Source organism: Miscanthus floridulus, chromosome 1 (assembly GCF_019320115.1).
Source record: "Miscanthus floridulus cultivar M001 chromosome 1, ASM1932011v1, whole genome shotgun sequence".
NCBI lineage: Eukaryota > Viridiplantae > Streptophyta > Magnoliopsida > Poales > Poaceae > Miscanthus > Miscanthus floridulus.
In genome coordinates this window covers 59,854,501-59,867,447 of record NC_089580.1, presented here as the reverse complement: position 1 = coordinate 59,867,447, position 12,947 = coordinate 59,854,501, and the positions used below count along the sequence as shown (strand labels likewise).

General features: G+C 50.7%; 1 protein-coding gene across 1 annotated transcript; it reads left to right on the top strand.

The window, feature by feature from the left end:
- Positions 1-6,842: 6,842 nt before the first annotated feature.
- On the top strand, positions 6,843-12,718 carry LOC136528133 (double-stranded RNA-binding protein 6-like). Its single transcript, XM_066521083.1, has 3 exons — positions 6,843-7,222; positions 10,351-10,570; positions 11,188-12,718. The coding sequence occupies exons 1-3, from the start codon at positions 6,977-6,979 to the stop codon at positions 12,339-12,341; spliced, it is 1,620 nt and encodes a 539-aa protein (XP_066377180.1). The 5' UTR covers positions 6,843-6,976; the 3' UTR covers positions 12,342-12,718.
- The last annotated feature ends 229 nt before the right edge of the window (positions 12,719-12,947 follow it).

Here is a 12,947-nt window from a genome sequence, read left to right as displayed (position 1 = left end):
CCGTGGTCCTGCATGGGGAGGCGAAAAAGTTGTCTGCCTATGTGGGTGCCTTAATCGCCGCGTCCGGAGCGGGTCAGTGGCGGGCCATACCCAGGTAGTGTTCAGTTTGACCAAAGAGGGACGCCTCATAGACCGGGGTTCGTCCCGTCACCTCTGGCGCGTCCCCTCAGATATCAATCAGCATTGAATGTGTATTAAAAAAGGGGAAGGGAGAGGGTTTTTCGTCCGACCTTTCGCCTTTCCTTAGTTACAGCGCTTCCTCTTTAAATAGGGAGGGGGAGAGGAGTTCTCATCCCACCTCCCCCTCTGCCTCCGAGCCGCTATCTCTCCTTCTTCTTCCTTTCTGCCAAACGCGTCCGTGCGTCACGGTGGTTCCTGGCTGAGGAAGAGTTATGCCAGAGAGAGGTAGAGAACTTACAAACTTGCTCGTGAGTCTGGTGCGTGATGTCGAGCCGGAGGTTATCCAACGTAGATGAGATGGTGCGCGCGGCCCTTGCTGAGGAGTCGCTGCGTCGTACGTCGTTGGCTGCGCCGTTGTTCGCCGCGCTCCTCCCTTGGCGAGAGGCGTTTCCTGCCCCTATGCCGTTGTCAGGGTTATGGCTAGGGATGATGGCGTAGTCCCCAGACGCCATGGTGGTGGCGTTGCTGCCGGGGTTGCGGCTGACGACGATGGCGAAATCCCCGGACGCTCCGGCGGAGGCGTCGCAGATGGTGGCGCCTTCGAGGATCCAGCGAAGATGTCGCCGATGGAGAGCATGGTACGGCGACCGCAGTAGACGAGCTGGCCCATGTACACGCCCCGGACGTCACCGATGGAGAGCGTGGCGCGGCGACCGCAGCAGTACTTGTGGTAGAGCTGAACTGAGACTGTAATGAAATAACGTTGTGGGGAAGCCCCCGAGTAAACAGTCCTCAGAGTATATTGTTCCTTTTTTGTGATGACATCGCTTTGTAAGTGGTGAATTTGTGCAAAAAATGAACAAAATTACATCCTTTGCTTATGGCAAGTCATTTTAACGCTTTCCAACTCTTCTCATGGTCTGAGTCATAGGAAGCTAGGAACATCCTGGGAACTAATTTTGATTGAACTGGTGAGCAAAGAGGTTGCAGCCGCTGGGGCATGGGTGTCTTGCAGTCCTACCGGTTGTATTCAGAATTGGTTCCCAGGATCTCAGCCCTTGAGACTCGTTTACGAGGCGAATGGAAAACTTAGAGAATGTTTGTAAGTATAACAGAGGGATTTTTTACAAACGTAATACTTGTATTACACATGACATATGTTACGATCACATGCCAGCCCCCGAGTAAGGTCTGACCCCTCGCGATTTGCAGGGGTCGGAAGTCACTAAGGATCGGGGTTCTGTTAAGACAAAAACTGATAAGGAAAAGTGTAAGCTTATTTTAAGGATAGAAACGACGTAGCTGCTCAATGTTCCAGGCGTTGGTGAAGACCTCGCCTTTGATGGTTTTCAACCGGTAGGCGCCTAGGCGAAGTATTTCCGCGATGATGTAGGGCCCTTCCCAGGGTGGGGAGAGTTTATGGCGATCCTTGTTGCTCTGCACAAGACGGAGGACGAGGTCTCCGACGTTGAAGGCTCGACCCCGCACCCGTCGGCTGTGGTACCGCCGTAACGCTTGTTGGTACTTAGCTGAACGGAGGAGGGTGATGTCGCGGGCCTCATCCAGTTGGTCCATGGCGTCTTGGTGAGATGCCTCGGCTCCCTGTTCGTCATATGCTCTGATTCTTGGTGCTCCATAGTCGAGGTCCGTCGGGAGAACGGCCTCGGAACCGTAGATCATGAAGAAGGGTGTGTAGCCAGTGGCCCGGCTAGGAGTCGTCCTTAGGCTCCAGAGCACAGCTGGGAGCTTAGCGAGCCAACGCGCGCCGAACTTGTTCAACCAGTTGAAAATTCTGGGTTTGAGGCCTTGAAGAAGCATGCCGTTTGCGCGCTCGACCTGTCCGTTCGTCCGGGGGTGCGTGACGGCTGCCCAATCGATTCGGATATGTTGTTCATCATAGAAACGAACGAATTTCCTACCGGTGAATTGCGTGCCGTTGTCTGTGATGATGGAGTTCGGTACTCCAAAGCGATGGATGATGTCGAGAAAGAACAGCACAGCTTGCTCGGATTTGATTGTGGATATTGGCCGAGCTTCAATCCATTTTGTGAACTTGTCTATGGTGACAAGCAGGTGGGTAAAGCCCCCGGGCGCCTTTTTAAGTGGCCCAACCAGGTCAAGCCCCCAGACCGCGAAAGGCCACGTGATGGGGATCATCTGGAGAGCCTGGGCCGGGAGGCGTGTTCGGTCGACGCCCATCTCGTCGAGCGTCTTGGCATACATGATGTTGAGGCCGCTGCCCCCATCCATCAGTACCTTGGTGAGCCGCTTTGGACCGACGATCGGGTCGACGACGAGCGGATACCTTCCCGGGTGTGGGATGGCATCCGGATGGTCGGTCCGGTCGAAGGTTATGGCGGATTCCGACCACCGGAGATATGCTGGCATAGCCGGTCCAGCGGTATAGACCTCTCGACGTGCGACCTTCTGGCGGCGCCTGGAGTCGTAGGCCGTTGATCCTCCGAAGATCATGAGGGCACCAGTCGGTGTTGGGAAGGTGTCGTCCTTCTCCTCCATGTCGTTAGTGGTGGGAACAGGCTCCTTCCCCTGCTCCTCCTTGTTCAGACCCCCGGCCAAGTATTTGCGCATAAGGCCGCATTCCTTGTATAGGTGCTTGGCCGGGAAGGCGTGGTTTGGGCATGGCCCCTCGAGCATTTTCTCGAAGTGGTTCGGAGTGCCCTCCGCGGGCTTCCGGCCACCTTTGCGGTCGGCAGCGGCCGCGAGTGAGTTGTCGCGCCGCTGCTTCTTATTTTTCCCTTTGGCGGGACGGTTGGAGGCGCCTTCGCTGGCGTCCTCGTCCCGCCTTGTCTTTCCGTCGGAGCGATCAAAGATGGCTCCGACCGCCTCTTCTCCAGAGGCGTGACTAGTGGCGATGTCAAGGAGTTCCTTGGTAGTTCGCGGGCCCCTACGTCCCAGCTTGTGGACCAAGGATTCGCAGGTCATTCCAGACAGAAAGGCTCCTATCACGTCGGCGTCGGCGACGTTCGGGAGCTCATTGCACTGTCGGGAAAAGCGCCGGATGTACCCGCGGAGGGTTTCATCGGCCTTTTGACGGCAGTTCTTGAGGTCCCATGGATTTCCAGGGCGTTTGTACGTGCCCTGGAAGTTACCCACGAAGATCTCAGTCAGATCCGCCCAACTCTAAATAGCATCGGACGGTAGGTGCTCCAGCCATGCCCGTGCCGAGTCGGCCAAGAACAGCAGGAGGTTGCGAATAATGAAGTTATCATCACTCGCACCACCGGCCTGACATGCAAGCCGATAGTCTTCGAGCCAAAGCCCGGGATTTGTTTCGCCAGAATATTTGGGAATGTTCGTAGGCGGTCGATACCTTAGAGGGAACGCAGCGTTGAGGATGTGCCGGCCAAAGGCCTGAGGGCCTGGTAGGACGGGGCTCGGGCTTCGGTCCTCGTTGTTGTCGTAGCGCCCGCCACATCAGGGATGATAGCCGCGGCGCGCTACTTCTCCCTCGTCGCCGTGGGCACGCCTCCGGGCGTCGATGATGTTGCGTACGTCGCGGCGATGGCCGAGGCGTTGATGTATAGGGACGACGGAGGGCTGCCCGCCGGCTGGCGGTGTTTGGTGTACGGATACGTCCTTGGTGGGACGCACTGAGGGTGCGCGCTGGCTGGTGTTGGGTTCGCGTCGTCGAGACAACGAACTTTCCGCCTGCTGCGCGGCTGCACGCTCGAGCAACGTGCGAATCTCCCGATAAGCGCGTCGATCCTCGGACGTCGCCGCCTCCGGGAGGCCATGCAGCAAGGCGGTTGCTGCGGCGATGTTCTGGCTGGCTCGAGCAAAGTGAGGAAAGGCCCCATCGTCGGTGAGGATCCTTTTATGTACGGTGCGGGCTGTGGCGCGCGCGCGCCCCCCCGTCTTTACGGCGTTCAATCTCGCGATTGATGTCCACGTATTCCCGTGCGAGCCCTTGCCCGGCCTCATCGATCTCTTGCTGACGAGCCCTTAGCTGCTCCATCCTCAGGTGAGATGGGGTTGTCCCCTCCTCCCCGGATCTACCGTCAGGATTGTTTGTAGGGGTGGCCTCTTCCCTGGAGGCGCTTTCGACGTGACCCTCGGGGGTCTGCGTCATGTAGCATTCCCGGGAAGGGTGGTGGCTCCCCCTACTGGAATCTGAGCTGGAGAGCGATACAGGCTCCTCGTTGAGGAGCTCGTAGAGGGTCTCCATATCCCGCTCAATCGCCCCCACGAACTCGATGTCCGTGGGTGGTTGAACCACACGTAGCGCCAGAAGGCGGCCAGCGGTTGCCGCAACGTTGCGGAGACCGAACGGAAACGCTGTCGGGGTGCTCCATACGGACCCTTCCGGACACATGGTGGTGTTGTGAGAGGTCTCCTTGGGTGACGGGACTCCCCGGGAGCTGCCTGGTGTGCCCTTAAGCCTGAGACGGCTGAAGTTGATCGAAGGGGGAGATGGGGCGGCTGAGTGAGTCAGCGCCAGCTCTCCTCCTAGTGTGATGATGAAATCCAGGTCGCCAAAACGCACGTGTGCGCCTGGGGCCCAGGTGATTGCGTGGGTGGCCATCCGAGACCTGATTTGGAACGCGCAAAGCCCCTACCTGGCGCGCCAACTGTCGGTGTTTCGTACAAGCACCGGCAAGTAAATTTATAGTAACGCGCGTTAGGCTTAGATGGTGCGCTAAAGGACACATGATTTATACTGGTTCGGGTGGAACGTCCCTACGTCCAGTTTGTTGCTGCTTGTGTTATTAGCACCGTAAATGATCTGTAGTAAGGGATACAAACTGCCGAGAGAGGGACTGGTCCCAAGTCTCTGATCGAAGGATTGAAAGGTGGTCAAGAGCTTCGTAGCTGCTTGAATGTGTGTGAGTGCGTTCTATTGTTCGGTCCTATTTTTTCTGTCTCTTTGATGGAGGAAGCGCCTCCCCTTTTATAGATGAAGGGGCTGGCTTTACAAGGGTGAAGGCTCCAGGATGCGTACTCTACTTAGTCTTGTGGCTCATGTCTACCTGGTCAGGTCCCCCATTCTGATGAGTGCGCAGGAAGATAAGTGCTTACGATGTTGTCGATATCTCCGTAGGATGTCAGATTAGTCACAGCATGCTGCCCTCAGGGTATGGGCTGTAGTACAGTGGTTTTGACTTAGGAGCCTCCCCCCAGCCTTGCTCCATACGCCTTTTGGTTCCCATGATTCTGGTTGGGAGAATTCGGGGTCGGGGTCCGGTGTTGCGCCGTGGCCAAGGCCCTCTGACTGGGAGGACCTGAGGGGTCTAGAAGAGGGCCCCGCTCCCTCGGGTCTACAGCGTGGTGACGGAGTATCCGTCGTTCGTGGAGATAGCAAATCCATTCTTGGAGCGTAGCGGTTGTCGTATATCTTCGTTGGGTTCCATGTCCCAGAGCTGAAGGCGGCGCCTACAACTCTACAGAGTGAGATGCACGCACCTGTAAAACCTTTTGGGCTCAGCGGCGCCCGGAAGGGTCTAAAGCATCAGTCCTGTTGCTCCCTGGCAGTCCTTTTCCTGCCAGGGCGCAGGGTATGGTCGTTGGAGCCATGGTTGACCCGAACGTCTTGTCTCGTCCTGTACCCATCATTACGTGGGATAGATATCGATCAGGGCGAGGCTCGTTCTGGGCCGTCGGGTGAGGCGGAGATCAATCCCTATCTCTTGGGCGAGACTAACCCTATCCCTCTGGGATCGGGCGAGGCGGAATTCATCCCTCAGCCCTCGGGCGAGACCGAGCCTGCCCTCAAGGCGTCGGGCGAGACGGAGTTTATCCTTCGGCCCTCGGGCGAGACCGAGCCCGTCCCAAAGGTGTCGGGCGAGGCGGAACCGAACTCCTGTCACTCGTACAAGGATGACATGGAGCCCTTATGCGTCCAGAAGTTTTTCGCGTTCGGTGGTTATCGGTTCCACCTTCTGGGGTACCCTGGTATTATGTCCCCGACATTTATGATACCAAATAAGTACTACTATCAAACGTGCATGTACGTTGCACCGAAACCCAATATGTATTGGAATCAGATTTCATATTATCGCTAGATGCAAGTTATTCCAACTCGTATGAGCACTGGTCATAAGCCTAGGTTACATACGAGATACGTAGGGCGTGGACCAATACGTATTAGAATCAGACTCTGTATTCATCATCGCTAGACGAGAGTTGTCATAACTCATATGAGTACGAGTCATGAGTATGTGTCACATACGAGACAGAGAGCCTGAGTGCAGTTTGTGAAGTGAAAAAAGCGGGTACGGAAGAAACTGTCCACTATCAAGGTATTAGACGGAGGTGGATGAAAAAATAGGTGGAGAGAAATTTTACCTCTTTAATATTAGAGATAGATAGATATAGATATAGATAAATTATTTTTACCATGAAATATATTTTTGTATTCTATCTATTGGGTGTCATAAATATTGATGTTTTTCTATAAGTTTGATCAAATTTGAAATAGTTTGGCTTAGGGTAATTAAAAAATCACTTATTTTAGGACGGAGGATGTAGAAAGTTAAATGATCCATTTGTAACTTAAGAATTTAATAAAAAAATATACGGAAATTTTACAGGAAATTTTGCAGAGATATAAAAAAAAGAAAAATCCTCGCTCGAAACAAAAAGCCCCGAACAAACGAAGGAGCGTGCCTGGTGCTGGGACCCCAGCTGTCATGCGCCTGGCTAGTAACCGTAGGCAGGCAGTAGCATTAAAATCTTCCAAAAATGAAACAGCCCCCTCCCGTTCCACCCGCACCACTTCACTCTTCTCCCCCTAGACACACCTCTCCTTCTCGTAGACGGCAGATCTCGGGTCGCCGTCTCCGGCCACGGCGGCCGGCACTGGGAGTAGCGGTGGAGTTGGGGGCGGAGGTCGGCGGCCATGTATAAGAACCAGCTGCAGGAGCTGGCGCAGCGGAGCTGCTTCAACCTGCCGGCTTACACGTGCCTGCGGGAGGGGCCCGACCATGCACCGCGGTTCAAGGCGGCGGTGAACTTCAACGGGGAGCAGTTCGAGAGTCCCGGGTTCTTCACCACGCTCCGCCAGGCGGAGCACGCCGCCGCGGAGGTTGCGCTCGCCGCTCTCGCGCGACGCGGCCCGTCCTACTCGCTCGCTGCCCGCATCCTGGTAAGCCGCCCGCGCGGGCGCCCCCCCTTGCCCCTATCCTCCTCCACGTGCCCCTCGCTTCCCTACGGATCGTTTCTCCTGTCGTGGTATTTTTCCTTTTGGTTGTGTTTCTCGCGGTTCTTGTTTCAAACGCTTCTCGGTGGTGGAATTTGGGGATCTGCGGGTGTTTCTAATCCGAATATAGTTGATCGTAAGTAGATCGCTCGAACCATTTGCTACTGCAATTCGTCACGGAATTCTCGTGGGCTATTGACTATCCAGGGCGAGTCGTTTGCGTTTTGCTCGGGTTAAAAATGGCGTCTCGTTTGACTGTTTAGTTCATAATAACTCCTGTTCCAGCGCTGCGGCATGTTTTTTTTTTTTGTAATTTCAGCATGATGTTGGCGATTTTGGATAGATTTAGCAATACATTACCCGTTGCCTTTGAATCGTTCTCGTAGTTTGATCTGGTTTCTAGGTTAAAAAAAACGAGCTATGAAGTCATAGCTTCGAGAACCTGCTTGGATTGTGGCTCGTGAGCGGCATGAATTGCAGCGGATAATTGGTACGGAAAGCTGCAACTCTTTTCGTGCCAAAAATTCTCTCGGTGCCTTTTCTTTTTTTTGTTTTTATAAAAGGGGATTCCTCTGATTCCGAGAGAAAAAGTCGCAATACTCGAGTCCGGTTAATTTTTCTTCCCCAGACATCGGGTTAAAAAAAAACTCTTCCTCATCTTTTATTTTATTTTGACCAAAATACAATCATGTCGTACTCTTGCCACTGTAATTTCATTTTGTATTATAAAAGTGGGCGCGGATTAGTTAATGAACAGAGCTTAGTTCCCCACTCTACGCGATGGGTGTACTAAGCGCAATCAAGCCTCTTAACTTGTTCGTACCCTGCGCCGGCCATTAACACGCCACTATACTTTAATCCCTCGTTAGATGTGCTCTCGCGCCGTAACGGCGACGGTGCTTCTGATAACACAGGCCGCATTAACTGCCGATTAGGAAATTCTTACAGCTTCGGAATTACCGCTAGGGTTCCGTCCGTCCTCGCACCGTTATTGGTGCTAGACTTGGAAAGTCTGCGTGCCATTAATTGCTAAACCCCGATTAGCCAAACCTGTCTATTAATGGGCGCATTGATGGGGTGTGGAATTAAAAAGTTGCCGCGTACACTTGACTTGGAAGCCCAGTTGCAATGAAGAGTATACATACACACGGGGTTTTGAACGGAACGGGATTAACCAGCGCGTGGAAACTGTCAGTGTGAAACGGTGGGAAAGTGGGATTTGGTTTCGGTCTTTATAGTGGTGCTATGGTATTAATGCGAGTGGGTGGGGGGAATTGAATTGGAGACCGCCCGCACCTAACCAGGGCAGCGCAGGTCAATGCCAGTGGGCCCCGGTGGTTTAGTGGCAGGCAGGCCCCTCACAGCCCACCATGGGGCAAGGGCAGTGATCCTCATAGTTGACTGTGCGTGGTATCTTTTCTCGATACGGTGGTGCTGGCGTTGTTGCGCCTATGCGTGGTATCTTTTCTCGATACGGTCCGTCGGTCAGATCAGGTCAGCCATGGGCTGCTGCCAGTGCTGGGATCCGGCTTGCTACCGCAAGTGCGCCTCCCTAGTGCTTTGTTTGCTATTGATCCGTGGATGGATGGGACAATGTGGGTGTGGCTGCTGGTGCTAGTGGCGGGAACATCGCTTTGCCCCCCGGCTTTTAGGCAGGGTTCTTGGTGCAGGACTGCAGGCCGAGTGCGATGGCGCCTTGTTGAATGGTGGATGTTCTTGTCGGTCTGGCGTTCTGCACAGGGGTTTTGTTCTGTGGAATTTGGGAGTTTGGATTGTGACCACATGATCAAAAAGCAGCTACTTTTTGCCCAGAATTTTAAAAAAGGCTGATCTGGAATTGGATGGCACAGGGGTCTGCTTCTGTTTTTTTTTTTATTGTTTCTGTTCTTACTTTGATGTATCGATCAAAATGAGGTGGCTTGGAGTGACATGGTCCTGCGGTATCATGCAAGTTCAGATTGGTCTCCAAGTAGATAGGTTACTATCGCTGGTCAATGTGTATTTGGATGGTTTGGTTGCTAGAATAAATTTGAACATCGGGTCAGCAAAATGTTAGGCATGGTCAATGATCCTCATAGTTGACTGTATCAGTTTTTTTTTTGGGGAGGGGTAAAATATATTGGAGTCTGGACTATCACAGGAGTGATTCACCTGTTTGGAGGATTGCTGTTTCACTGGGACGTGGTCATTGAAACATATTTAATCCTTCTAGATCAAAATCAAAGAAAATGAGAAACTTTGTAGGTGACTATGGTTTGGTATGTGGTGGTAAATAATAACTAGCTGCAAGGCTTGGAGCTCATACTCCTGCAGCTTGGAAATGTATCCTGTCACGGACATTATAACATCCATGTCTTATGAAAAAAATATCTGAAGGTCCGTAGATCTTACCTTGTAGTGTGCAGGTAGCTTCTCACTACTTGATCTCAGTGATTTTTCATGGTTAGCTACCTTCTCTCGTTCAGCTGCTGCTGGCATTATTGTCTAAAACCTTTTGTGTCAATATATTCAGAACTGATCTGCAAGAAATGCTATTTTCTTTTTATTGGCTAGCTTATATCCACTATCTGCCTGTTTAATTTTGGAACTGACTCATGGGTTCTGCGGTTTGGATTATTACTTCAGTGAATCATGGTTTTGCGATTTGGATTTATACTTTAGTAGATGTCCCTTTGTATTCATTGCCTCTTATAGTCAGTTAGTGGACAGCTCAACTACCACTTCAACTTATTTGAGCATCATTTGAATCATAATCCTTGCAGTTGAAGTATTATCTGATTAGCATTGTCTTGATCCAGAAGTCATCTTCCTTAGCATTCTGGAAGCCCTTACTTTTTGTTCGGATTCAATTACTTTTGTTTCAATGACCAGGAATAAAAGCTTTTTAACTGACTAAAATGTATAACGTGTGTTTGCCCTGGCAAAAAATTCTCTACAATCTGTCGGTTGGGCTTTAATATTTTTATGTGATTGGTTATTCTTTAACCTTAATAGAATGTTGCATCCTCAACTTATATTCTTTGATTTACAGTAATTTCAGTCACTTGCTTATGGTGATGATTTCTGTTACACAGGACGAAACAGGGGTTTATAAGAACCTTCTGCAGGAAGTAGCTCAAAGAGTTGGAGCGCCATTGCCATTGTATACGACAGAGCGATCTGGCCTTGGCCACCTACCGGTTTTCACATGCACAGTGGAGCTAGCTGGTATTACATTTACAGGTGATCCTGCTAAGAATAAGAAACAGGCTGAAAAAAATGCTGCTTCAGCTGCATGGTCAGCACTGAAACAATGTGAGTATCACTTATTGCGTTCTGTGCATTGCAAATTGATGAATGAAATTGTAGCTATGTTGCTTATTCATGTTTGTCTGCAATAACTATAATTGACAAAAAGAGAAGTATTGCAACTTGGTTAAAATTGATATCACCATGGCTTGAAAAGATATTTTTTAGGTTAGGATATGGATATTGACTCAATCTTGACTTAGTAATTTATCATGAGAAATTTGAGCTAATTTTCAACTAATTATGTTTTTATCAAGTCAAGTCATCCAACATTTGTACTTTTGTGTTTTATACCATTATATGTAAGTCAGGTGATATCTTATCTCTAGCATTGCTACTTCTCATTCATTTGGACTGTATGTTCTGAATTCATTTGGAACCCCTTCATCAAGCTAAACATGAATTAGTTTTTCTTCCTTTAATACTTAAAAAGTCATGCTAGTGTGAAAAGCTAAGCAAGTAGGTTACCTGGTTTCACTTACTATGTTAGTGGAATTGAACCAAGTTTATCTTGTGCATTATGCCTGTTACTGTTTGGTCTTGTTAAAAGAAGTGAAATATCTTGGGATGACATTCTTTATTTATACATTGACACCTCACACTGTTTCATCTCTCTGCAACAGTGGTACGCGAGGAAGTGAATTCATCCAATGAGCCAGAAAACAATGATGAGCAGGAGCAGATCAGGATTGCCCGAGCCCTCCTCAATTATCGCTTGAAGGAGAAGATGGCGATGGCCAATTATCCTCATGTTTCACCATTCCCTAAAAAATTTCCCATGCAGCCAGAGAGGAAGCCTTCTTTTGGTCAATCTTCTCAGTCCAGCTACTCGAAGATTCTCCCTCTATTCCGCCCTAAATCTAATTCAAGATCCAGACCAGAGTCCCCGGCATCTACTGATGGTGTATCACAAATTCCTGGTCGGGCCATGGATAGCCTCACTCCAAGTCCAAGGTCAAGATTTCCAGCTGCAGAGGCAGCCCCCTATGTGCCAGTTGGGCACTACCGTATGCCTTGCCACAGCATGGCTCCTTCAGTCACAATTAGGACTGCTGTTCCTGTGTTCTCTGCTCCACCTCTCCCACCTCCGTCTGCACGCCCACAGCAGCTTCCTCCACTCATGAGCCACCCACCACCGATTCGGATGGCATCTCCAGTTCGCATGAGGCCAGCCTCTCCAGTGTTTGCCTCCTCAGCTGCAGTTCAAGGGCCGAAACCTGTGATGCCTGTTCAGTTAAAGAATGTGCAAGATCAATCAAGGAAGGAAACAGCTCCATCTGTGATCCCTGTTCAGGTAAAGGATGTGCAATACCACCCAAGGAAGAGCTCAATGTCTCCTGTGATTCCTGTCTCGGTAAAGGATGCACAACGCCATCCTCTTGTGGGATCACTATCAACTGCAATCCTGGTTCAGATGAAGGATATGCAAACCCAAGCCCCAAAGGAATCACTATCAACTGCAATCCCAGTTCAGATGAAGGACGTGCAAACCCAAGCCCCAAAGGAATCACTGGCAACTCCAATTCCAGCAATCAGGTCTTCCGTTAAGATTGATTTGCCTGCTCAAGGCAAGGAAGCTTCAGCTGGTGCTACCAGCGAAGTGCCATCTTCTGCTACTGGCAATAATGCTGCTGTGGAACGCAGTACATCATCAGACATTCTCTTGGCAAGGCAATCAAGGGCTGCGGATGGGGACGATGATAAGGCGGAAGCTAAGCACGAGTCCGAGGCTCAAGCAGTGGCAGAGGCAGCCATCAGGCAGCTGGAGATCAATTGACTGACTTAAGAAAATGCGCGCCGCCATCTTCTCCCAGATTTTGTAATTAGCCGCCTCCCGTGCACATTCCCTTCTGTTTAGTTCTTGTATGTCTTGGGTTCGGATTAGGGCTATCTGGGCAAGCTGCATTGTGGTAGGAACACCTAGTTTTTCTGTTGAGAAAAAAAACGAGAGCTAAAAAAACATGAAGTGGTGGTAGGCGGTTTGCCCAGTGTTTAGTTGGAGACGGTTATACTTCCTTGTTACATGAAGTTGGTCTGCTTTTACCCCAATGATGAGGTGGTGCCTCTAGGGAAGGATTCTGAGGCGGCAGTTACATCGAAATTCCTTGTTATTGTCGATCCGCCGCAATCTTATTCAGCTTCTTTTTTCCAGTAGTACCATGCAAATGATGATGCATTGGTGGTTGGTGTATGATGAAAAGTTGAGAGGGGTGAATGGGTTTTCTGCCGCTTTTCGTCCTGGCTACTATGATGAAAGAGAAATCGTTGTATCAAAGCGGTAGATTTTCTGTTGCGCGTCATCCTTGTGGGTGATCTGAACCACTTTCATTTGGATTTTGGAGGTACCGTCTGAATGATGCAGGCGTGCTGCACTGCACAAGAG